The sequence below is a fragment of the Aptenodytes patagonicus genome, chromosome 11, assembly GCF_965638725.1.
Source record: "Aptenodytes patagonicus chromosome 11, bAptPat1.pri.cur, whole genome shotgun sequence".
In the NCBI taxonomy this organism is placed as follows: Eukaryota; Metazoa; Chordata; class Aves; order Sphenisciformes; family Spheniscidae; genus Aptenodytes; species Aptenodytes patagonicus.
In genome coordinates, this window is record NC_134959.1 from 22,731,366 (window position 1) to 22,756,162 (window position 24,797).

The window sequence follows — 24,797 nt, forward strand, 5'->3', positions numbered from 1 at the left end:
GCAGACGCCAACAGATCATCTCTAGCAGCGCGGGGATGCTTTTTAATCCCTTTGAGATCTGGGGTTGTAGAAACGTTAAACTGTAAAACCTTGCGCCGGGTGGTCTGCCATTGAGAGGGGCAGTGGTCTCGCCTCCGCCGGTTTTGGATTCAAAGGGGTTTAGGAGAGACAAAGCTGCTCTGATCGCTAGACCCCGTGATGGAGGACGTGGACAGTTGTTCCCAAGCGCACAAGTCAGGGTGAGTTTGCTGCTCTCCACTGAGGCCATGTTGTTATGTATGCTGTATTTATATCGTGCTTTATTTCATTTAATATTTTGGTTGGCTTAAATATCGCTAGGTTTGTATATTAATAAAGAGGTGTTTTAACTACTCCCGAATTTGGCGATTTGTTACGCGAGAGCCTTGTGTGTCTTTCAGGATCCAAACCCCCTGGTCGTCTGGATGGATCCTGCAGGGACGCTGGGCCTGTTGCAGGGCTCGGTGCTGGGAGCTGGAGCAAGCCCTGGCCCTGCTGGGTCACCCCAGGGCAAGTCGCTTCCCCTGCCTGTGCCTCCACCCCCTTTCAAAATTACGTCCTCCGAGAGTTTGTCCATGTCCTTCCCTGCGCCCGTGCAGGGGCTCAGGGGCGTGGGCCGTGTGGGACCGGAGCCTCTTTTTGAGGCTCCACGGGTGGTCAGGAGGGCTGTATCGGACACGGACGCGGGGTCTGGGCGAGCAGTGCCATCACCTAACGGCAGGCTCCGGCCGGAGGGGTTGCGTCGGGGCTCTGCCGCTGGGCACCCGGGCCAGCGTGGGGCCGGGCTCAGCTCCTGCTCGGTGTTAATCGCAGCCGGTGGCCGATGTCCGGCCCAGCTGGAGCCGGAGGGGAGGGGGAGAGGGAGAGGAGAGGATCCTCCCTGGCCCCACCAACCCTCCTGCTCCTTTTCCTTCCCCTCCAGACCCCACCGACGCCTGGGCTTGGGTGCAGGCGAATGGGATAGCAGGCAGGGCTACTGGAAGGAAACCACAGAGCAGTTCCGATGCATGGGTTTTATTGACTTTTAAAAAAAAAAGAAAAAAGAAGTTGTTTTAAGACAGTTGTGTGCAGAAGTACCCATGTACACAGAGGCTATGGGCGAAGCCACCCGCCTGCTCCTAGCCCTAGGTCAGAGCACTGGTCTCTCCCTCTCCCGGTGGGGCGGGAGGGCGATGGGTGCTCAGTCAGGCACCGCGTGATGAAGACTACCTCTGCCAGGTGGACAAGCCTGGGCGTCTCCTCCCTGCCTGCCCCCCTGCCCGTAGCCTCTGCCTACATCTCCTCTATATACAGTACAGTGGTGCTCGTCGGCCCCGCGGCCCCCTCCCCGCCGGGCGTGCAGCATGCTCCTCGTGCCTGTGGCCGGCGGCCGCTCTGCCAGAGAAACAGAAGTGGTTGCGAGTCCTAGCGGGACAGCTTAAATAAAAAATAACAATCATAATTAAAAAAAAAAAGGGGGGGGGGGGGGGGAAGGGGAAGGAAGTTAGCCAAAAAATACTGTCAGGGCAGCAAGGAGACGCGAGCGCGCCCTTTGCCGGATGCTGGCACTGCGGTGCCGGCGGGTTTGGTACCCGGGTTTGGTACCCGACGTCTCTGCTCACCCCATGATTGTCTGGCCTGGCCCTGCTCAGCCGGGACGGGAGCTGGTCCAGCCTCGTCACGCTGGATTTGGCCTCCCCAGCCACCGGCGCGGTGGCCTGGAGGCATCTCTGTCTCCCCCAGCGGCACTTCCCAGCTAAGATCCAGCCCGGCACAAGGAGGGAAGCAGGTACGACTGCCAGATAAATCGGCCAAGCCCCTAACCGCCGGTGCGGGAGCGGGCACAGCCCGGCGTAGCCGACAGGAGATGGTCAAGGCACTCGTTGCTCGTGGTTTTGTGTTTGGTTTTTTAGTTTTCTTCCCCTAAAAAAAAAACCAATCACCAACCCAGGAAGGTGGAGGCCGGGGCTCGCTATAACCTGCCTCTGCGTCCCAGGGAGAGGAGCGGGGTTCGGGGCTGGCCGTGGCGGTTACAGGTAGCGGGTGGGCTGTTCTCACCGGGACGGCACTGCTTCTGCCAAAACCCGCCACAAAATTTAAGTTTTAAAGCCCTGCGGACAGAAAAGACGAAGGTCCCCAGCCCAGGGGATGCTCAGTGCCTGCTCCAGGCGACCCGAACCCTCACGTTTCACAATTGCAGAGAGAAACCTCCAAAAAAAAAAAAGAGAAGAAAACCCTGAAAAACAACCAAACCGAAGCAGAGAAACAGGTAAGAGGCTGCTACAGAAAAGCCAGATACAAAAGGGTAAAAAAAAAAAAAAAAGCTCCAAGCCCAGAAAAACCCTATAGTGATTGTTTCTCAAATAACTATTGCGACCAGGTGGTGCGGGCAGGGCTCCCCCCGGCCGGGCTCCGGCCCCGCAGCCCCTGCCCCGGGCTTGGCGCCACGGGGCTTTGCCGTCATGCCGGGCACCCACCGCCGTCACCAGCCGCGCAGGCGGAGGGTCCCTCTCTGGGGGACCTTTTCCGTGATTGCCTTTTTCTTGAGCTTTCCAGCATCTCCTAAAAAAACCCAAACAAACCCCACCCGCCTGATTGACTCAAAGAAAGTGGTTTTAATTACATCTCTGGGGAGGCAGTTTCCTTCTGCATCTCCCCGTCCCGTGCCCCGGGGCAGCCTGTCCAGCCCGAAAAGCCCCGGGTACCCCGAGGGCACCGGCTGTACCAGCCTGATATAAACCAAGCCCCACCCTCACAAACGGAGCAAAGACTTTGGGATTTCAGCTTCTCACCAGAGCCGTCTGTTTGTAGCAACACAAAAGCCAAAGCATGGTTCATTCACCCACTAAAGCTATCTCTAATCTGGTTTTTCTCAGCCCGAAAGCGAAGGGAAATCTTGTCTCCTTCCCTCCGGCGGGGCCGGACCCGCTGCTGCATCCCGCATCCCCCGGGCATCCTGCAAAGGAGCCCGGCCGGAGGGACCGGGCTGCTGCTCCTGCAGGTTTCTTAGCTGCCTTTTGCCCGGTTGCCCCCAAAATCTGCCCTACCCTTCCTCAATCCTCAGGTAGAGGAGTGGGGATGCCTGGCCCCGAAGCCGGGGTTCCTCTCCATCTCCCAGCCTGGCCGTGCCGGCAGCCGCCAGCCTGCAGCGGAGCATCGGCGATGGTCGGCTTCCCCCGGGGCTGCCAGCTCCCCGCGCCGGGTCCACGCACTCGCAGCCGTGCCGGGACCTGCCTGTGTGTGCCGGGAGCCTTCCCCGGGGAAGTGACGGTGGCGGCTGCCCCAGGTGGGTAAAAAAAAATACCAAAATAAAGGAAGAAAGAAGCAGCTGGTTCCACTGGCGAGGCTGCTCGGCCGCCACGTCTCCCTCAGCCCGGACACGATGCTCAGGCGCTCCCCAAAGTCACCCGGCTTTGGGGTTGGTTTTTTTTGTCTTGTTTTAAAAAGAGCAGCATTTGGTTTGACTGTAAAGAGATGGGAGGCGGACGCCCCCGCCGCCCGGTCAGTCGCTGATTGTGTTTACAAATCCTTTCTCAGCTGGGTTTCTTAATAATAATAATAATAATTATAATAATTATAATAATTAAAAAAAAGCAAAAAGTCTCCTTTAGCTCTGAACCTGATTGGCTGCTGGAGGCACCAAATATCGCCAGGGGCGGCTCCGTTGGTGGCGTGGGGCCGTGCTGCCCACCCGGCGCTCATCGCCCGAGGCTGCCGGGGAGACCCTCGCCCTCTGCCCCCGCGGGCAGCCGGGACCCGGCCGGCGCAGGGGAGCCGGAGGAGGCGCAGCCCTCAGTTCCCCCGGTAAACCTCGATCTTGCTGGTTTTGGCCAGCATGTCGATGATGTGCGCCTCGAAGTCGGCGTCGTGCACCCCCGTCTTCCTGAACTCCCCCGCGTAGCGGTTGTTCTCCCAGTAGTGGTGCCAGTTGCCCCGGCTGTCGGCGCCGAAGCCGAAGACGTTCACCTGCGGTGAGGAGGAAGGGGGGGGGGGGGGGGGGGGGTGAGCCAGCCCTGACCCCTCTGCTGGGCTGGGGACCCCTTTGGCTGAGCACCCGCCGCGCTGCTGGGGGGGATTTGGCACAGTCCCGAAGGCGTGCATCCCCCTGCACAGCCTTCCCACCGTTCAAGGGTGCCCATCACCGTGGTGTTAGGCAACCGGAGCAAGTGGAACTGCTGTGGTTGGACCCGAAGAAGGCGCCTCCCTCCTTAACCCTGCAAGGTTCAGGATTCCAGCAAACCCATCCCATGCCAGCCGGGACCCCGCAGTGCATCTGAGACCCCGCAGCCCGTCCGGGACCCCGCAGCCTGGACGAGGACCCCGAGGAGCCATCACCCACCTCGTCACAGACATGGAGGGCGAAGAAAAGCACCAGCATGCCGGTGGAGGGGTAGCGCCCGTGGTGCTCTGTCCAGCGGTCGTGGATGTACTTGAAGAAGGCAGGGTTGTAGATCTGCACCTGGGAGGACGGGCTGGGGTTGGCGCTGGAGCCCCGGCCACGCGCCCTTCAGCATCGGCACCCCGGGAAGGAGCGCCAAGACATGCGGGGGGACCCCTGGGGAAGATGGGGTGACAGGGGCCGTGGCCAAAGGGGTGCTCATTGCAGCGGTTGGGACAAGCCCCCCTTACCTTTTCTTTGTCCACCCGCAGAAAAGGCTTCACGGGCGCATACGTGCTGGGGAAAAAAGCGGAGAGGCAGGTGAGCTCCCGGGGGTCCCGCAGCCCCCAGCCCCAGCCTGAGCTGCCAAGGGACCAGCACCGGGGGAATGCTCTGGGAGGGAGGAACCGAGGGATCCTCACCACTCCCGGGGGAGCTGCCCCCGCGGCAGGAGAGCAGCCAGCCCGGTGCTGCCGGTGCCCGCCGGGTACTTACAACCTGATCTGGCCGGTGGAGAGGGCACTGGCAATCCAGAGCAGGTCCAGGGTTTTGAAGGGCACCAGCACGAAGCTGACATTGGCGGGCAGGTTCTTGGCACTCTCGGGGTACATGAAGTGGTGCGTGGTCCGACCGCCCACGTCGCCCTCGAAACCCACCGTGGGGGCCTGGTTCATCCTGGGGAGAGAGCGGGGAAGGTGGCACCCCCCTCCCAGCCACCCTGTCCCTTGCAGATGACACGGGTGTCCCCCGCCAGCTGTTGAACGGCACCGAGGAGCAGTTCCTAGCCTGCTGGTGCTCAGGGTGCTGGGATGAGCTGAGGGTGCCCCCAGCCAGCCCAAGGGAGGCGGCGGGGCTGGACCCGCTCCCACCCATCCCAGCACCTGGCAGGACCCATGATGGGCTCCTTGACCGAGCAACTGGAGCCGGGCTGTGGCCGTGGCACACGGCACAGGGGTAACCCCCCCCGGCATCTCCCGACCCACAGCGGACCCGGAGAGACGCCGCTGCGGTGCACAGCAGGAGCTCAGCACCCACTGGTGCTGGCAGCCCGTGGGGCTGAGTGGGCAGGCAGTGCCCCCGGCAGTGGTCCCCTGCCCTCACCGCATGACGAAATCATGCCCGTCGATCTCTGGTCCGTAGCCAGAGCCGCGCAGATTGCCCGAGTTGCCGACCACGGCACAGCGGCGGCAGTGGCGCGGGTCGCGGGAGCGGTAGGGATCCTCGCCCGGTACGATCTGGAAGAGCTTGCTCAGGACCTCGTGGGTGTTGTGGGACTTGAACTGGGGCTGCAGCATCTGCAGGGGGGGTGAGGGGGGGGAAGGGGAGAAAGAGGGTGGGGGGCATCAGCCAGCAGCCCGCAGCCCCCTCCATGCCGGCGGAGAAAGCTGTGCCCCTCCATGCCAGAGGATGCCGCTGGGGGACCCATGGAGGGGGGGGGCCCATCCCCTCGCTCACCATCCACCACCTCTGGACGTCGGGCGGCAGGTCCATGTTCTCCTTGGTCCACACCGGGGAGACAGTGCCGTCATAGCGCCCGTCAAACCAGTCGGCAGCCCTGGCCTCCTCGGCCGGGCAGCGGCGGCAGGTGCAGCCCCGGGGGTACAACCCCCCCTTGCTGAGCCGCTGGATGCCGGCGTAGCCAGGCACCAGCTTCACCCGGTGAATGCCACCCAGCCCGCCGGGGTCCAGGTAGGCGATGCTGTGGTGGGAGTAGGTGAAGAGGAGGGACATGACGAAGATGAGCAGGAAGGCGGTCGAGAGGAAGCAGAAGCGCAACGAGCACTTCATGGTCGGCGGGCGGCTGAGCCAGGGAGGGCGCCCGCTCCGGCATAGGGCTCGGGCATAGGGCGCGGGATGGCGTCAGCCGGCCAGCGAGGCTCCCTGCGGGACCGACAGCTTTAAATCACCACCGCGGCGGCGGGGGGGATGCAGAGCCCCCCCCATGAGCCACCGCACCAGGCTCCTACCTGCTGGGCTGCAGCTTTCCATCCGCGTGGTCCGGCCGTGGCAAGGGCCCCCGGCGGCTCCACGGGCCGGGCAGAGAGCATCCGCTGCCGACCACGGCGGCGCGGGGGTCCAGCACAGCTCGGCACACCGGCCTCAGCCGCGGCACCGCGCCTCAGCGGCTCCTCCAGGTGCCGGCCCCGCCTGGCTCTTGGCTGCGACAGTGCTCGTCATCATCCCTGGGCTTTAGCTGATCCGCTGGCACGCTGCCCTCCGCCACTGGCCGGGGAACACGGCCACGACGATGCTGGCCTGGAGCGGGAAGGAGGGGACAGCGGGTTAAGGGATGGCGATGCACATGGCAGGGCTGGGGGGGGGCTGCACTGAGCAGGAGGAGGGTGCTGGGGGGGAGGGGGCGAGGAGTTTGTTTATTCCCCGCTGAGCTTTGCAAAACGCCACCCAGCCCGTCCCCAGCGTGGGACTGCGGGGGATGAGCCGTCCCCAAAGGGGACAAGCAGGCGCGGGGCGCAAAGAGAGCCGAGATGCCGGCATCGCCGCATGTGCCGGCTCCCCTCCGGCGGTGCCAGGGGACCTCCTGGCAGCTCCCAGGCTGTGCCCTCCCTATCTCTGCCAGGCTAAGGTTGAGCCGTGAACTCACCTCCAGAGCCGAACAAGCGGCTCCTTTCTGTAGGCTCAACCCTCCTTCTCTATCAAGCCACAGGCAGCCCCCCCAAAACCCTCTTCACCGGCTGCCACCGCCGCCAAGACAGCCGGGCAACAGCTATTTCGCAGCCCGATGGGTGCCCCAGGTACCGACGCCGGCGGCTGTCCTCCCCCCCCCCCGGTGTGGCAGCGTCCCTTGGGGAAGGTCACCCGCTCGCTCGTGATCCCAGCGGGTAAAAATAGCCGGGGCAGAGGTGCCGGCGCCTGCGCCCAGGGAGGGACGGGAGGAGTGGCCGAGCCCCCCCCAAGCCGGGGGGTGGGGGGGGTGGGGGGTGGGGGGGGGCAAAGCCAGAGCCCACTCCTCAGCCAAAAAAAAAAAAAAAAAAAAAAAAAAAAAAAAAAAAAGGCTGAAAATCCCCTTTTAACACAGCTGCTGAGTTGGGGCAGGATCCATCACCCCGGGGGGATGGAGACATGACACCACCCCCACCACCCCCCCCCCCGGCTCCAGGGCTTTTTTGGGAGGGGGATGCCAGGGCAGGACCCTCCCCAAGGCCAAACCCTGCAGCAGCATCGCCTCTGCAGCTCAGCCCTGGCCCCAATTAGGCCAGCGCCGAGGCCGGCAGCGCTAATTAGGAGCTGGCAGGCACCGGGATGCCTCTTTCCTACAAGAAAACATCCTCCGGAAGACGCCGGCTTTCGTACTGGGGATGGAGGCTGCCAAGCCCCCCAGAAAGCTCCATGCCGGGATGGGGGACACCTAAGCATGGACCAAAAAAAAAAAAAAAAAAAAAAAAATCCCCCCCCCCTCCCAGCCCATCACACCACCAGGCACGGACGGCTCCTGCCCAAACCGTTACCCCGCTGTCAAATATTTGTCAAAGCGGCGACAGCCTTTAAAGGAAAGAGCCAGAAAACGGGTGCACGTCCCAGGCGTGATCGTTGTCCAAGTCTTTTCCCCGGCTGGGGGGTGGGAGGGGGGGGTGGGGGGTTTAATACACCTACGCGGCACATGCACGGACGGCGAGCGACTGCGACGAGTTTCTTGGGTTGCTGCCAGCGGAAAAAGCAGGGGTGGTTGTTAAAGGGAGGGTTCACATCTAGGGGAGTTTGGGATAAAGCCAGTAAAAAGCTATAACCCCTCCCCAGATGCACAACGCTGGAAGGTTTTGGAGGTAAAAGGCGATTTTGGGCTCTTTTTAGCTGCGACGTGGCGGGGACGCCAAGCAGGATGGGCCAATCCCCCTTCCCCTGCAGCCGCCGCTCTCCGTCCCACGGGGCTTTTTAAAGGCTAAAAGGAAATCGGCTATCACGTGCTCGTGGTATTTTTGTTCCCGGTGAAAGGGGGAAAATCCCTTTCCGGCTCCCCAGCCCAGCCCGGGTCCTGCCTGCCGCATCCCGGCCCCACCGGCATCTGGAGCCCGGTTTGTACGGCCCCGTCCCAGGGCCTCCCAGAGCTGCCCCCGACCGCAGGTGGGGGAAAAACCATCCTCCAGCCCAGCTCACGCGCGTTAAAGCATCCTTAAATACCAGCAGCTTATTTGAGTCATCACTTTCCTAGCAGGGGCTGGCGGCTATTTCCATCTGCGCTGGTCCTTATAGACCCCAGCATCCATAGTATCCCAGCGTTAACCATTCCCTCCCTGCCAGCTCCCGAAGTCAAACCCAACCTGCCTCCGCCAAATAAAACCCCACTGGCCGGGGGCATCGCGGGGGCTCTTTGCACCAGGTTTTGATGTTTCCTTCTCAAAATAACAGGGGATTTCGGGATTTCTGCCGTGGTGAGCAAGTCCGGCCACTCAGCGATACCCTGAAATACCCTCCAGTTCCCAAATTCATCCCCTGGTCTCCTTAATCGCCTCCTGAAGACCACGCGCTCATCAAACACGAGTTTCACTTTGATTGCAAGAGATAAAAAAGGGAGGCTATTAAAAGGTCCCGGCAAATCGCTCCACTGCTTTTACAGTTGGATGATTTCTCCGCTCATATAATCTTTAATTTTGGGATGAATGCTGGAGCGATGCGACAGCCCTGGGGCCTGGAGGATGCCTCCCCCTTCCCCATCGGCCGTAACGCCGCCGGACACATCCCCGCCCGGCTTTTTTAGGTCTCATCGGCTTTGTTTGCTCATTTCTAAGGTATCCTGTGGTTGTTGGCACCAATTTCCTTGCCGGTAAATGACAGGGTGGGCGCAGGAAGGAGCCGTCACCGGGATGTCACCCTGCCTGGGCAGGGAGAGAAGGGGAGCAGAGGCAGCGTTGCCCGCACCGGCTGCCGCTCCTCCCGGGAACGCTGGAGCTGAAAATTCTGCCGGGAGTCCCCGGGAAATGCGCCCCTGGGGTGTCCAGGTGCCACCCGTCCCATGGCCCCCGTGCAGGGACAATCACCTCTGCCACCGCCGAACCATTGACCGGGTGCTGGAGCACTGCCCGGCTTTTGCAGGTGGCGGAGGGGGAAGCGTGCAGGGAGCCCTCGCCCCGAACCGGCACCCCTCCTGCTGTCATGGGTGGAAAAAATGAGATTTAGGGGTTGTTTTTTTTCAACAGGGAATGGAGCGGACGCGAGTGGAGTCTTCTCCCGCCTCCCTCAGCCCCAGGCAGAAAGCGGTGATTTGCCTTACCCGGCGGTTTCAGGCCGGGGCTCAGCAAGTGGGATTACTACAAAAATTCATAAAACCGCTCAGATTTGCTTTTTTCCATGGCCCGAGCGGCTGCCCGAGGTTGCAGCCCCCCCCTCTCTCCCCCGAGGCGCTGCTTTAGCCGGGGAGCGTGCCGAAGAGCACGCCCGCTCGCCTCCGCCGGGGCCGTCAGCTCACGTTAGCTCGCTGCTCCGCGGGGGGATGGCGAGCGGGAATCTGCCGGGGGCAGCGCGGGAAGGGACGATACTCCCGTCCTTCTGCATTACTTGGCTTCCAAAGCCAAACCGAGACCTGGCAAGAAAAGCGCGGTTCATCAAAAAGGTGCTTTCCTGTGTCACCCATCCAGAGGAATCATATTTTCCCCTTGATTTTTTTTTTTTCCCCCTCCCTGGAAGCTGGATGGGAGAGGGAGCAGGGAGCGAACCTGGTGTTGGTACAAGGATGTTTCTCCCCGCCATCAAGCGATGCCATGAAGGATTGACAGCCGGCGGTAGCCGGGCACCAGGTATTAACAGGAGAAGCCAATTGCATGGGTTAAGCCATCGCCGCACCCCGACGGCAGCGAGGACTCGGTAACTTATTCTTCATCCTTTTAATTAATCATGCTCTTATCAGCCAGCTCAATCAGCTAATGGAGCCAAGTTAATTGGGTTTCCCATGCTGTAAACCCTCCTCGCACCCCTGGCTGGCAACGGCAGCAATTTCAGCGTTTCCTCGTGCCCGGCATCCGGAGGGGTTATTTCGGGCTCATCCCTCAGCGCTGGGACAGGGCCAGGAAAGAGCGCGGGAGGCCAGATCCCTGGCGTGGAGCTGGGATGGAGCCAGCCACTGCCGAGGCCGTTTCCTATGGGATTTGGGGGTGCGGGGGAGGTCCTCGCAGTGGGAAAGCTCAGAAAGGGATGCTCCCACCCTTGCCGGTGGACGGGGCTTGCAGGGACCGGTCCAGCAGCATCCCAAACCCTTTGGCTTGACCGCGGCATGGCAGGGACCCCATGGGCACCCGCTCCACCCCGAACACCCTGCGCTGCCCGACGGGGCAATGCTGGGTGTGGGGGTTTTGGCTGCGGAGCCCATCTGGCCATCCCCCCCCCCCAAACCACACACTGGCAGAAGCAGCCAAGGTAGCCGACCGCCCCCGCAGCTCACATGCACGGACTCATCGGGACAGGCGAGCCACGTGCGCCAGCCCACACGGCTGATGCCCCCGTCCCCGAGAAGGAACGCGGCTCGGCCATCTGCCAGCACTGCTTCCCCTCCCCTCCACCAGCCCAGCCCCCCGCTACCCCCCCGGCTCTCCCCGGGCTGCCGTGGGGAAAAGGGGACCCCCAGCCCCTGCGCCTGCGCTCCAGGGGGGGTTGATAAGTCCAAGGCCACGCTGGCTGCATGGCCTCGTTACGCCCGGCTCCTGCGCCGGGAGCAGCAGCCTCCTCCCCGAGGCAGGACAGGCGGGGAGAGGAGGGGGACTCACCACTCAGCCTGATACAGCGGGAAGACTCTGTCCCCCCCTGGGCCCCAAATGCCTGCAGAGCCGGCCAGAGCCGAGGGGCAGACCCAGCCGTGCTGCCCCGCACCCCCAGGCACCCACCCCAGAGCCCCCAGTTTGCACCAGCTGCCCCCCCAGCTGCTGGGTACCACTGAGCCGGGTACCATCAAGCCACCAGATTGGGTACCACCAGATCAGGCACCACCGAGCCACCAGCCGAGGTACCACCGGCTCAGGTACCACCAAGCCACCGGGTCACGTACCACTCAGTTGGGTACCACTTGGGTTGGGTACCACTGAGCCACCGGGTTGGGTACCACCAGATCGGGTACCACCAAGCCACTGGCTCATGTACCACCAGATCAGATACCACTGGGTTGGGTACCACCAAGCCACTGACTCAGCTACCACTGAGCCACAAGGTCATGTACCACCAGGTCAGGTACCACCGAACCATTGGGTTCGTGTACCACCAGGTTGGGTTCCACCAGGTCGGGTACCACCAAGCCACCGGGTCCCATACCACCACATCGGGTACCGCTGGGTCGGGTACTACCAAGCCACTGGGTCAGGTACCTTTGGGTCGGGCACCACCAAGCTGGGTTCCACCGAGCGGCCAGCCTCAGGGCTGGCTAGCAGGTGGGGGTGCCAGCCAGCCCCCAGCGGAGCAGAGGATGCAGAGCCCGGGGCTCACCACCCCCCGCTGCCTCTTCCTCTCTCCCGTCCTCCCTGCCTGCAAAGCCACCGGGCCCGGCAGGGAGCCGGCCACCCGCTGCCGGCCACATTTCCATCTCAGCCTCCCACGGCCGCGGGCTGGGGTCAGGGGGGTCTGCCCGGTCCGTATCCCCCTCCATGCCTGCCGCAGCACGGCTGCACCCCACAAACACCCCCGAATCGGTCTCCCCCCCATCCTCAGCCACGGTGGGTGCATGCATGCTCCCCAGCAAGGGCAGGGCCCCTGCTCACCCTCCAACACCAGCACCCAGCGAGCCGCCGCTGCCGGCAGCACCCCGAGCTTCCCCACCAGCCGCCGCAGCCGCCGGGAGGGAACTGCTCCCCCTCCACCACCGCGGCTCGTTCTACCAGCCCGCGCCCGTTAGCTTCGCATTCAATGCCTCACCGGGAAAATATGTGCAGGAGCACAGGATGGGCGGACGCCGCGCCGGGGAGGCGCCGCCGCTGCCGCCGGCCGTGGCCTTTTGCCCGGGGAAGGCGAGCAGGGATGTGGGGGCCCCCCTGCGCTTTGCTGTCCCCCTCCCTGGGGCTCGGCAACTCTGGGGATGGGAAGCTGTGGAAACCCAAAGGCTTTCGAGGGCCGGTTGATGGGTGCTGCGACCCAAAGCCCCTCTCTCTCCCCCAGGACCCAGCCTGAGCGGAGAACCGCAAACTCGGTGCACGCTGCGGGGCGGCCCGGTAAAACCGCCCAGGGTTTACTCGGCTTGCGGGCGGTGCTGAGAGGCCACTGAACTCGTTAGGAAAATTGTACCTACGAGATTTCATCACAGGGATGTTACGAAAGGCTCCCCCAGCCTGAAGGCCATCAGTCCCAGCCCAGCCATGGGACTCCCGTTAAATATAAAATCAGAGCAGCTCCACTGGCGAGGGAACCCGACTTCTCCTCTCCGCTAGCTGGGGCTCTGCTCAGACACTCAGGGAGAAGGGGGAGCATTTGCATTTTCCTAATTAGCCCAATTACTGCTGCAGATCAAAAGGCCCTTGCCGGGGACACAGTGGCACCTGGAGCGAAGTGACTGCAGCTTGCTCTGGTTTCCCGAGAGCGACTGTTGCGGGGGTTATTTCAGAGCCCCAGCACTGAACTATTCATCCAGTAAAAAAAAAAAAAAAAATCCATATATCACACATACATATATACACACACACATATAAAAATTCATTATATATATTCACCATTCATCCATGCGTGTTTTTGGGGGTATCTTTGGGAACTTCGCCTCAGAGCCAGGGCCCAAATCTCTTGCAGTCTCCGAAACAGCTTTCAGGAGATGCCAACGGCAAAGAGTGATGCGGAGCCGAGAGATCCCCCAGAGCCCGACGCAGAGCCCGGCAGGGCAGGGAGAGGAGGTTCCCAGCCTCTCCCACTGCATCCCAAGCCCCCGGGGACTGATGGGCTCTGATAAATCACAGCTCATTGAGAAGCGCCGAAGCTCGCCAAGCTGCTGGAGAGCAATTAGCAGTTTGCACTCTCGCAAGAATTAAATGCAACGGGAGGAGACGAAAGCCATTAAGCTGCCGGTTCCTCGGCACGGGCCAACCCGGGCGGCATCTGGAATGCCAAGAGCCGGCGGGGAATCCATCGCGCCCTCGGTGCCACCAGAGCCTTTTGCCGAAAAGTGGCAGTTTGGAGCTTGTTTGGGCATGAAAATTCAAGCCCGTCGGTTCCCCCAGCGTGCGGCTGCCGGGGCTCTCCCTGCCTGCTCTCCCTGCCTGCCTCCGGCGCCGGCGAGGCGTGGGCAGGCGAGTGGAGCGCGTCTTGCCGTTCCTGAGAACCGCCATGAGCTCCTCGGAGGAGAGGGAAACGCTTTTGACGGGCAGCTGCCACACACAACCGGCAGCGGGGCTGCTGCTCGCTGCCAGATGGGGACAGACAGACAGACAGACAGGCACGTGCACGGCAGAGGAGGGGACGGCAGCCAAGGCAGCCCCCCACCCCCACCCCCCCCCAAGCTTCACCGCTGCGGACGCGACATCTGGCTCCAATAAAAGGGGAAGAGAAAGGAAAACCAAGCGCAAAGCGCTGAGCAACTTCCCGTCCCCACTCACCGCCCTGGCCAGGATGCGGCCAGCGCTGCCGCTCGGGGCGGTGCTGGGTATGGGGGAGCCCCTGGCCCTGGGCCCGGTGGGGGACTCCCACATCGCAGGGGGCAAAACTGCCTCCACCAGCTCGAAGCCCACCCGTCTTCCTGGAGGGAAGCTCAGCAAGTTTTGTGGGGTTGATGTTATTCGGTTTCACCCAGCCATGTTTTTTGCTCACTCGCAGCAGGAGGGGACGTGGCCCTTCCTCTGGTCTGAGCCCGCCCGCCCGCTGCCCGAGCGCCGTCCTCCCCCCAAAAAATCCTCCTGCTGGGATGGGGAGCCCTCGCTCCAGGGAAATATTCCGGAGCTTTGCAATAAGCGCTCAGGCTCTGCAGCTGGAGCCTGAGCAAAGCCTCGCCTTCCCCCGGTGCCGGCAGCACCCGAGCCCCCCGGCGTGCGTGGGGACCCTGCGCGTTGCCAGGCCCCGGCACTGACCCCGCTCCAGCAACCGTGCCTCAGCCGGGGAAACACACTGCAACGCCAGGACAGGCGCACAGCCCGGCAGGTCGGACGCCAATTGGATCCCACGCCAACGCTTGTGCTGGCACCCCGCACACACAGACGCAGGCAAGGGATGTTTCCCTGCTCGGTGACACAGTTTCCTACCCTGTCCCCTGGGATGCCTGTGCTGTGTTTGTGAAATCCTAGCCGCCGCTACCCAGGCAAGGGATGCCATGTGTCACACGGCCATGTGTCACACCGCTGCCGAGGGATCTTACACGCACACTGGCACCGGTGGGGACTGGGGGTTCCCGCTGGCACCCACACCCCTGGGCACTCGCAGCCAGCCCTCCCGCCCCGGTCCCCCTCTGCGGCCACCCCAGCTCTGCCTCCAGCATCCCCCCCGGGGTCTGGGCCCCGTGGCACCACCCCGGGGCACACGGCTGGAGAGGGGCTGCTCCCCCGGGTTGCGGGGAGCAGCCCCAGCCCCAGTACCCCTGGCAGGGGCAAGCATCCTCCCCGAGGCAAGCGCATCCTCCCCGGGCAGCACCCTGGGGCTGCACCCCAGGGCTGTGGCTGGTGCATCCTCCCGGGGGCCAGCACCCCGGGGCCTGGGCCAGCACCCCGGGCCAGCACATCCTCCTGGGACCAGCACCCCGGGCCAGCGCATCCTCCTGGGACCAGCACCCCGGGCCAGCGCATCCTCCCGGGGCCATCGCGTCCGCCCGGGGCCAGCGCATCCTCCCGGGGGCCAGAACCCCAGGACCGGGACTAGCACCCGGGGCCAGCGCGTATCCTCCCGGGGCCAGCACCCCAGAACCGGCGCCGGCACCCGGGGCCAACGCATCCTCGCGGGGCCAGCACCCCGGAGCTGAATCCAACGCACTCCCGGGTGCGTGCTCCTCGAGGCCAGCACCCAGCACCGGGACCAGCACCCAGCCACCGGGGCTGCTCCCGGCCAGCCTCCCCCGGCCGCAGCCCGCGATCTCCCCCCCACCCCCGAGACCGCCCCCCCGAGCCGGGCCGTGCCCGCATCTTCCCCCCCCCCCCCCGGGCCCGCTCCCCGCCGCGGTACCTGGCTCGGCTCCGGCATGGCCCCGCCACCGGGCGCACCCGGGCCCCCGCCGCCGCCGCCGCCGCCCCCCGCGCCGCGCCCTCCGCGCCGTGCGGGGCCGGGCCGGGCCGTGCCGCGCCGTGCGGGGCGGGGGGCCGGGCCCGGCAGCCTGGGAGATGTAGTCCTCGGCCGCCCGCCGCCCGGCGGGGCTTGTGGGACTTGTAGGAGGCGAGCGGGGCCGCGCCGCGCCCACCCCGGCGCACCGGCATCCCCGCTCTCTACCCCCGGTACCCACCCCGGTACCCACCCCGGCGCACCGGCATCCCCGCTGTCTACCCCCGGTACCCACCCCGGCACCCACCCCGGCGCACCGGCATCCCCGCTGTCTACCCCCGGTACCCACCCCGGCACCCACCCCGGCGCACCGGCATCCCCGCTGTCTACCCCCGGTACCCACCCCGGCACCCACCCCGGCGCACCGGCATCCCCGCTGTCTACCCCCGGTACCCACCCCGGCACCCACCCCGGCGCACCGGCATCCCCGCTGTCTACCCCCGGTGCCCACCCCGGCGCACCGGCATCCCCGCTATCTACCCCGGTACCCACCCTGGCACCCACCTCGGAGCACCGGCATTCCCCCGTATCCACCCCGGCACATCAGCATCCCCGTGCGTCCACCCCGGCACGCACCCCGGCGCATCGGCACCCCCTGGCACCCACCGCGGTACCCACCCTGGTACTCCCCCCCGGTACCCACCCGGTACCCACCCCGGCGCATCGGCACCCCCCGGTACCCACCCCGGCACATCGGCACCCCCCGGTACCCACTCCGGTACCCACCCTGGTACTCCCCCCCGGCACCCACCCCGGCGCATCGGCACCCCCCGGCACCCACCCGGTACCCACCCCGGCGCATCGGCACCCCCCGGTACCCACCCGGTACCCACCCCGGCGCATCGGCACCCCCCGGTACCTCACCCCAAGTGCCCATCCCGGCGCATCGGCATCCCCGGTATCCACCCTGGCACTCACACCGGCGCGTCCGCACCCCCCGGTGTCCACCCCGGTACCCACCCCGGCACCTACTGGGCACCCACCAGTCGCCCACCCCGGCACCCACCGGGCACCGACACCAGCACCCACCGCCCGCGGCCGGGCACCCCCGCCCCGCAGCAGAGACCCCTGCGAGGAGCCGGGCTGAGTCCGGGCGGGCTCGTGACAGGGATGACCCAGGGCCCTTAGGGGTGCCCGCCGCCGCTGGGACCCGTGTTGGGGCAGAAAAACGTCAGAACCCCCGTTCCCCCTTTGCAACCCCCCCGGAGGGCACGGCGCCGGGGCGGGGGTGCACCGTGCCTTTAAGCGGCCCGGGCCTCCCCGGCCGCGCCCGTGCACGCTGGGAGATGTAGTCCCTCACCGACGAGCCTCCCGCAGCGGGTGCGGGGACGCTGGCGGGGGCTGGACTACATCTCCCAGCAGGCACCGCGGCCGCCAGCCAGGGGACGGCGGGGAGCGTCGCCTGGACGGTCCGGCGCGGCGATGGCGGCGGAGTGGAGCGTCCTCCTCCTCACCTGCCAGCGCGGCGGCTGCGTCTCCGCCTTCCAGCGAGGCAAGCGGCGGGGCTGGCGCTCGCCCTCGCCCTCTCCCCCCGGCGGGGCGGGGGGTGCCAGCCCTCAGCGCCGCCGGCCTCTCGTTCGGCAGAGCTGGAGGCCCGCCGGCTGAGGGGCGGCCTGGGCCCGCGCCCCCCCCCGCTCCTCCTGGCCGTGGAGGACCCCTGGGCCCGCCTGGGCAGCGGCGGGGCCACCCTCAACGCCTTGCTGGTGGCGGCCGAGCACCTCAGCGCCCGGGCGGGCTGCACGGTGAGGGGCCTTCCCCCGGCTGGGGCGGGGGGAGCGGGGTGGCAGCCTCTGGTGGGCCCGGGGAGGCTGGAAGCGGGGGGGGGGGGGGGGTTGGGGGGGGTGGCTGTCCCCTCTCGTCCCTGCTGAGTGTCCCCTGCTCTGCCCTCCCAGGTGGTGACCTCGGATGTCCTGAGGGAAGCCCGGATCCTCATTCTGCACATGGTGAGAGCTGACCTGCAGCCCAGCTTGGGACCCCTCCGTCACACAGCTAGGAGCCGGAGCCACCTTGCACCCTCTCCCTCCCTGTGACTCCCCCCGCCTTCCCTGTCCCGCCAGGGCCGTGACTTCTCCTTCGACGACTGCGGCCGGGCCTTCACCTGCCTGCCCGTGGAGGAGCCCGGCGCCCCGGCCGAAGCTCTGGTCTGCAACCTGGACAGCCTGCTGGGGACCATGACGCACCGGGTCTGTGCGGCCGGTGGGATGGGGCCCTGGGCTCGTGCCGTGCGATGCTGAGCACCCTGGTGTGGGGGTGGGTTCGGCTCCCCCTGAAGCCTTCAGGGTGCCTTCAGCAGGCCCCCAGCAGGGCGGGAAGGGTGCTGGGTGCCCCACGAGGGCCGGGCCCCTTCCGTGCCATCCCTGGGCACGTGGCTCTTCTCTTGGCAGCTCTGTGTGGGCTCCCCGCCTGGCGTGTGGGTCTGCAGCACCGACATGCTCCTCACCGTGCCCTCGGCACCAGGTGAGTGGGTGCCAGCCTTGCCTCCAGCACCCGCTTCGGCTTGGGACAGGGGTCGGAGCTTGCAGTGGCACAGCTGGTTCAGCTTGTGCCGTGCCTCCACGAGGGTGTGGATGCTCAGGTCTTGCTGACCCTTGTGCGGTTGGGAGCATCCGTTGTGCCTGCAGCAAGGTGGCCGAGGCTGGACACTGCTGTCACCGCCTCTGCCGTGGGCCCAGTTTTCAGGCAGTTGTGCCCAGTGCGGGTACGTTCATTGCCCCAGCGGGCGCTGGTCTCTGTCCCTCTCCCCAGAGATTGACTGGGACGGCTTCCAGGGCGTCAGAGTGATCGCAGTGCCCGGGAGCCAGGCGTATGCCAGGAACCACGGGGTCTACCTCGCCGACAAGCAGGTCAGGAGCAGGTCCCCCTTCAAGGAGCATCCCTTGGAGGTGCAGGGGTCCCCACCCTTTCTGTCCCTTGGGTGCCAAGGTCCCAGCCCTGCCGCGGCTGCTTGGCTTGGGGCGCCCTGAAGAGCTCGTCGGGGTGGTCTTGCTCCCAGGGGCTGGTGCGCGACATCATCTACAAAGGCACGGAGGCCCAGATCCAGCAGTGTGCGGGGCCCGACGGCACCGTCCCACTGGTACGGCACAACTCGGGCGTCGGTGGCCCTGCCAGCCCCATCCCTCATGTCACCATGGCCGTGGCCTCAGCCCCGCTGTGCCCTGGCAGGTCTGCGGGGTGGTTTTCTTCTCCTCGGATGCTGCTGAGCAGCTTCTGGCCACCCATGTGGTCCCTCCTCTGGACGCCTGCACCTACATGGGGCTGGACTCGGGTGCACCACCCATCCAGGTGACAGCCCCTCCATGGGGGACGGGACCTCTTGCCCCACGGGCGCCGCTGCTGGGCATCTCTGTAGGGCCTGTTTGCCCCTGTGCTGCCAGATTTGGGCAGGAGAGGTGGCGGGAGGGGAGCACCCAGCAGCAGGGTTGGGGACAGGGTGGCTGCACTGGCCAGCCCGGCTGCACCCAACAGGTCCCTTGTCTCTCCAGCTCTCCCTTTTCTTCGACATCGTGCTGTGCATGGCAGGAGGGATGACGGAGGAGGATTTTGTGAAGGGTGGCGGTGACGCCATCGTGAGGAGCGCCCGCTCCGTGCTGTGGACAGCTCTCCGCGCCTTCCCTCTTAGCATGGGTGAGTGATGCTGCGGTGGGTGCACGCGACATGACCCATCCCTGAGCCTTCTTCCCCTGCTTGGAGAGAGATGGGGCGGTCAGGGCCTGGCACCCGGCTGTTTCTCCCCACAGCTGCGGGTCCCCAGGTCTTCTCTCCCCACCCCTTCGACTGGGGATGTTCAGCCTGGCCGCCCGTGGCTCACGCGGGTGTCAGGCACAGCCACGTTTGCCATCAGCGTGCCGACAGCTCTCCTGCTCCCCTGCAGCATGCATCCCTGACGCATCCTACGACTACATGACCACCTCTGCGAGCGACCACATCTGCAGCCTGACGCTCCTGCCTGGCTCTGCCAGCCGCTTCCGCTTCTGCAAAACAGCCCATTCCCATGTGGATGTATGTCCTTCCATCCCCAGCCTTGCTCACGCACCGTTTTTTGGGGGGTCGCTCCGGGCCACGTGGCCGGACCCTGGTCCCACGTGCCTCTGTGCTCCCGGCAGTGTCCCTGGCTCCTGGAGGACGGCTCTTCGGTCACCAACTGCCTGCTGGAAGGAGCCGTGAGGCTGGCGGCCGGCAGTGTCATCCAGCACTGTCACCTCCAGGTACGTGGCCAGGGGGGACCCCCTGAGTCCTCAGTGCGCTGAACGGGCAGCGGGGTGGGATGGCCCTGGCTGGGATGGGGGACTCACGGCTGTGAGATTTGGGGTGAGATTCTTCTTCCTGGCTGCCTTTTGACTGGTGCTGGGGACCCTGGTGGTTGTCACCCTCCCCGGGCAAGGGGAGGAGGAGGCTGTCACCGCTGGGCTGTCCCTCCCTGGGGACCAGGTCAGACCCTCTCCTTGGGTACTTTATCATGGCTGAGAGCCCTGGAGGCTGTCACCTGGCCTGAATTTGCGCAGTCCATGTCTCCACAACCCCGTGACAAAACCCGGGGTGGTTGTCCCCTTCCGAGGTTGGGGTCTGGCTCTGGTTTGGGGGCTGCTCTGGGGCCAGCCGCCCCACTCCGTGCCCTGCTGCCTCTTCCGCAGGGTCCCCTGGAGATCGGTCCCGGCTGCCTCCTCTCAGGCCTCGCCGCAGGCTCCTCGCCAGCCCTGCAGGGTTGTCCCCTGCGCGACATCGTCCTGCAGGGCCACCATGTCCGGCTGCACGACCTGCCCTGCTGTGTGTTCACGCTCACCGGCCGCCTCGACGACTGGCAGGTAACGGGGGCAGCGAGGTGGCGCGAGGCTCCCCGCGAAGCCGGGGTGTTACCGTCCCCTCCCCGTCCGCCTGCAGAGCCCTGCCGACGAGGCCACCTACCTGAACATTCCCTGGGCTGAGTTTTTCCATCGGACAGGCATACGGTAAGTGCCTTGTGCCAGGACGGGACAGGAGACCTGGCTCCCCTGGGGATGGCTGCAGTGGGAAGTGTCACAGCCACCCCAACCCATCCCACGTCCTGGCTCCCCTCCTGGAAGGTGTCCTCGAGCCCTGGGGCAGAGCTGACGGGCTCTCTCTCCATCAGGGAAGGGGACCTTTGGGACGCTGAAATGCCGCGGAGGAGCCGCTGCCTGCTCAGCGCCCGGCTCTTCCCGGTGCTGCACGCCTGCGAGGCACTGGGGCTGGAGGACGTGCTGTGGCTGTTGGCCCCGGCGGTGGTGGCCGGCGAGCGGCTGGTGCGCTGGCGGGCAGCCTGGCGCATGTCCTGGCAGGAGCTGCTGCCCTGCCTGGACAAGGCGGCCGAGCTGGGTGCCCGCCGGGCCCTCTTCTTCCTGCAGGGCCAGCACAAGGTGCGGCAGGTGCTGCTGGGGCGCCAGGACAGCAGCCTCCTGCCGCTCGCTCGCAGCGCTGTCCACGAGGGCTACCACGAGGCCGTGCTGGGCACGCTGGACGAGGGTGAGCTGGACTTGCACAAGCTGTGTCTCACGTCTCTGGGTATCGGGGCTGTTCGGTGCCCCTCCAATAACCCCCCATTGCAAGAACCCATGGGGTGCCACCCCCAGGGCATCCGACAAGCCAGGGTGGGCACAAGCCATGTGAGTCCCTCTCCCCTGGGGCTGGCTTATTGCAGAAGTGGGCTGGTTCGGGGCAACCCGCAGCCTGGCTATGGCTTTGCAGCCTCCTTTTGTTTTCTAGTTGCCTCCACGGCTGGTGACGCTGGCATCGCAGCCCGGGCACTCGCCTGCATCGCTGACGTCCTGGGCTGCATGGCCCGAGGGGAAGGGGGCTTGCGGAGCGGGCCCGCTGCCAACAGGGAGTGGGCCTCAGCTTTCGGGCGCCTGGAGAGCGGGGACATCGCCGGTGGTGTCCGGGAGCTGGCCGCTGAGCGGCAGAAGTGGATGAGCAGGTGGGGCTGGGGCTGGTGAGCAGCCGCTGCCCCTTCCCAGGCATTGGCACTGGGGGAGCTGCGGCAGCGGGCTCAGCATCTCTCTTTTCCCAGGCCGGCTCTGCTGGTGAGAGCGGCTCGGCATTACGAGGGGGCCGAGCAGATCCTCGTCCGGCAGGCGGTGATGTCCTCATACCAGTTTGTCACCGTGGGGCAGGCGGAGCTGCCACCCTTGGGGCACTGGGTGCAGGTGGTGTGTCCAGCCCGCCTGGACCTCTCTGGTGAGTGCATCCTCCCAGCCAGATGATCCATGTCTCACCCCCGTGATGTTGGGGGGGAAAAGAAGTCGGGGTGCCATGGGGAGCTGACGGTGAGCCTCGGCAGGCGGCTGGAGCGACACCCCCCCCATCACGTACGAGCACGGGGGGGCCGTGGTGGATGTGGCGGTGCTGGTGGATGGGTGCCGGCCCATCGGTGCCCGGGTGCGGCGCATCGGTGAGCCGGAGCTGCGCCTCGTCAGCCTCGGCGGGACGCCACAGAGCGAGGCAGCGGTGGAGCTGGTGTGCCGGGAGCTGGAGCACTTGCAGGATTACTGCCAGCCGCACGCGCCAGGTGAGGTGTCACCAGCCGCACGGCCTGGCTCCGTACCCCTTGATGTCCCCTTGGTGTCCTGAGCCCAGGGTGGCCCTTTTTGGGGATGATGGAGCAGGTAGCGCAGCAGGCATCAGCTTTGCTTTCTCCTCTTGTTTTCAGGAGCCTTGCTCAAGGCTGCCTTCATCTGCACCCAGGTCGTGCAGTTCCCCTCGCAGAAACCCTTGCGGGCCCAGCTGATGGAGAGCTTCGGGGGTGGGTTTGAGGTGCACACCTGGTCCAAGCTGCCCCACGGGTCTGGCCTCGGTAAGTCTGCAGGGAAAGGGCTGGGGCATCCCTCGCTGGTGCTGGGGAGTCCCTCCCGCTGCCAGCACCGAGATGGGGCATCCCCTTCGCTGCCCCGCAGCCGGGAGCCCGGCCCCGGCTCTCACGGGCACGCGTGGTGCCCCGCTGCCCTGGCCTTGCCTGTGCTCCCTGCAGGCACCAGCAGCATCCTGGCGGGAGCGGTGATGGCATCGCTGTACCGGGCGGCCGGGAAGGCTGCCAGCACCGAGTCCCTCATCCACGCCGTGCTGCACCTGGAGCAGAGGCTCACAACAGGTAGCAGCCAGGGGGAGCAGCCAGCCTGCAGGCTGGGGGGGCCCGGCGGCGGCTGAGGACCCTCTGCCCTGCAGGTGGCGGTTGGCAGGACCAAGTGGGCGGGCTCGTGCCTGGCATCAAAATTGGGAGGTCGAAGGCCCAGCTGCCACTCAGGGTGGAGGTGGAGAAGATCCCGGTGCCCGATGGTTTTACCCAGACCCTCAATGATCACTTGCTGCTGGTGTACACGGGGAAGACTCGCCTGGCTCGCAACCTGCTCCAGGTAACGCCTGGGTGCCCCTGGGTGCCGCAGGCTCTGGCCTCTGCTCCCCCCATGGTCTTTGGTGGCTGGCACCGAAGGCTGCAGATGCAGCACTACTTCCCCGGGTGCTGCTGGAGCCAGCAGGATGGTGACAGGGGACGTTCTGGCCTCTTGCAGGACGTGGTGAGGAACTGGTACGCCAGGCTGCCCTCCGCCGTGCAAAATGCCGACGCGCTGGTGAGCAATGCCGAGGAGTGTGCCCAGGCCTTGAGGCAAGGTGTGAGCCCCCTTCCCTGGGCCAGGCCGGCCCTTTTAATGACTGAAGAAACACAAACTTTCCCGGGGAGAGTCTGTGTAGTCTTGAGGGGTGGAGAAAAGCTGGGGGGGTGCAGGTTCTTGCAGCTGCAGAAGCCTCAAATCTTCCCCCAGGCCCACTGGCACGTTACAGGCAATGCCCCAAATTTCAGGCTTGAGTGAAGACTTGAGGAATGAGGGGTTAGACACGCTGAGTCTGGTTGATGTTCTCTGAGCCATCTGTGATGGGGCTGGGGGCTGTGCCTAGCCTGTGCGGTGGATTCATTTGGCCTTTGGCTGCTGGGATGCTGCGGAGGGGAAGCCGGAGCATTAAAGCAAGCAAATTTTCCCCCCGTGGAGGATTAAAAACAAACAGCAGTGTGATAGGGCTGGGTTTGCTTGCTCGGCAGGCAGAGCTGGCAGGAATTGGGTAGACGAGAAGGCGGAATTTAGCTTGGGCTGAGCGGGAGAGGCAGGGACGGGTTTCTGCCCCTTGGGCGAGAGATGGAGGCAAATCGTTTGCGGTATCCCCTCCCCTGCAGGTAACCTGCCGCTCATCGGCAAGTGTCTGGACCGCTACTGGCAGCAGAAGAAATGCATGGCCCCTGGGTGCGAGCCGCTGGCCGTCGGGTGCATGATGGATGCTCTCCGGCCCTATGTCTACGGGCAGTGCCTGGCTGGGGCTGGCGGCGGCGGCTTCCTTTACGTCTTAACCAAAGGCCCTCGGCAGAAAGAGGCTTTGCAGCAAATTCTGACAAAAACCGAGGTGAGACGTGAGCTCCCAGGCGGTTCGCCGTCACAGGCGGCTTGCAGAAGTTTGCTTTATATAGCGCAAACACTAGGAGCATCTCCCCCCGCCACGAGTGGGATGAGATTGCTTGTCGTCCTCTTAGCCCTCCCCAGGACCTGAGAGGTGAGAACAGGTCCCTTGCTGGCTCCTGCCCAACCCTTAACTTTTTTTTTTTCCTAGGGACTGGGCAACTTCAGCATCCACAGCATCGAAGTGGACACGGGCGGTTTCTCTCTGGAGGTTGCGGGATGTGATCCAAAGGACGGTGCTCACCCCAGCGAGGACGTGGCTGTGTGAAGGCCTTCAGCCCTGACCCATTCCTGGCAGATATGCAGGGCAGGGGAGGGAGCAGCCAGCTGCCTTCCTCAGCAGAGAAATCCCCACTGCTTTAGAGGCGGCTCCTTCAGCCAGCTCCAGCAGCTGCCTTAGGTCTTGATGTGGCCTTTTTGTGCCGCTACTTGCCCCCAAAACCACACAGGCTGGAGAAGCTGTGACAAGCTGGGCAGGCAAAACCGTCCCCGGACAGCCTTGCTGGAAGGACAGTTTGCTAGGACCTCCAGGCTGATTTTGGGGTTTCACTCCGGTTTTCATGGTTCTCCGAAGGGGAAAGAAATAGCATTTGTGATGCTGCCTCTAGCAGGAGCCTCCCTGCTCTTCCAGCAGCAGGGGCCCGCGCTGCGCGTTCGGCATGGAACGCTCCTGCACCAAGGATGCACCTGAATGTGGAATCAAGTCCCTGTCCCATGCTGAGAGACTATTTCTGCAGTGAGAAGTCCCTGCAGTCTCTCGGAATAAAAAGACTTGTTCCCAGTTTGTGTTTACGCCCCTCTGTCCCGAGCAGGGCTCC

The 24,797-nt window shown here is 65.0% G+C and overlaps 2 protein-coding genes across 7 annotated transcripts; one reads left to right on the plus strand and one right to left on the minus strand.

Annotated features, from left to right (window-relative positions):
- Positions 1–1,016: 1,016 nt before the first annotated feature.
- ST3GAL2 (ST3 beta-galactoside alpha-2,3-sialyltransferase 2) lies at positions 1,017–15,482 on the minus strand. 6 transcript variants are annotated; one of them, XR_012996310.1, is made up of 9 exons: positions 15,434–15,482; positions 6,343–6,631; positions 5,831–6,256; positions 5,477–5,670; positions 4,871–5,050; positions 4,627–4,672; positions 4,337–4,456; positions 1,620–3,963; positions 1,017–1,392 (listed from the first exon to the last, which is right to left on the minus strand). XR_012996310.1 is itself a non-coding variant. In XM_076349444.1 (8 exons), the coding sequence occupies exons 3-8, from the start codon at positions 6,161–6,163 to the stop codon at positions 3,790–3,792; spliced, it is 1,047 nt and encodes a 348-aa protein (XP_076205559.1). In that variant the 5' UTR covers positions 6,164–6,256; positions 6,343–6,631; positions 12,224–12,382; the 3' UTR covers positions 2,535–3,789. The 6 variants fall into 6 exon arrangements, 4 of the variants coding, with proteins under 4 accessions (XP_076205559.1, XP_076205561.1, XP_076205560.1 ...); XR_012996309.1 differs by having other exon boundaries at positions 1,017–1,434; XM_076349444.1 differs by lacking the exons at positions 1,017–1,392; positions 15,434–15,482 and adding an exon at positions 12,224–12,382 and having other exon boundaries at positions 2,535–3,963.
- A 1,466-nt stretch (positions 15,483–16,948) lies between these two features.
- Positions 16,949–24,754, plus strand: FCSK (fucose kinase). Its single transcript, XM_076349447.1, has 23 exons — positions 16,949–17,018; positions 17,111–17,268; positions 17,419–17,469; positions 17,584–17,709; positions 17,911–17,983; positions 18,272–18,369; positions 18,519–18,599; positions 18,689–18,808; positions 19,009–19,150; positions 19,398–19,525; positions 19,630–19,731; positions 20,158–20,328; positions 20,405–20,472; positions 20,634–21,004; positions 21,245–21,455; positions 21,549–21,715; positions 21,819–22,046; positions 22,188–22,331; positions 22,506–22,625; positions 22,700–22,887; positions 23,044–23,143; positions 23,703–23,926; positions 24,131–24,754. The coding sequence occupies exons 1-23, from the start codon at positions 16,949–16,951 to the stop codon at positions 24,245–24,247; spliced, it is 3,258 nt and encodes a 1,085-aa protein (XP_076205562.1). The 3' UTR covers positions 24,248–24,754.
- Positions 24,755–24,797: the final 43 nt, after the last annotated feature.

Bases quoted from the DNA above. Each gene is read 5' to 3' on its own strand.
- ST3GAL2 (XM_076349444.1), bottom strand. From the start codon at position 6,163: ATGAAGTGCTCGTTGCGCTTCTGCTTCCTCTCGACCGCCTTCCTGCTC. The intron at 5,671-5,830 runs GTGAGCGAGGGG...CCCCCCCTGCAG, and splicing joins ACGTCCAGAGGTGGTGGATG to ATGCTGCAGCCCCAGTTCAA. The intron at 4,673-4,870 runs GTAAGTACCCGG...TTTTTTCCCCAG, and splicing joins TCCACCGGCCAGATCAGGTT to CACGTATGCGCCCGTGAAGC.
- FCSK (XM_076349447.1), top strand. From the start codon at position 16,949: ATGGCGGCGGAGTGGAGCGTCCTCCTCCTCACCTGCCAGCGCGGCGGC. The intron at 19,732-20,157 runs GTACGTGGCCAG...CCTCTTCCGCAG, and splicing joins TCCAGCACTGTCACCTCCAG to GGTCCCCTGGAGATCGGTCC. The intron at 22,047-22,187 runs GTGAGGTGTCAC...TCTTGTTTTCAG, and splicing joins CTGCCAGCCGCACGCGCCAG to GAGCCTTGCTCAAGGCTGCC.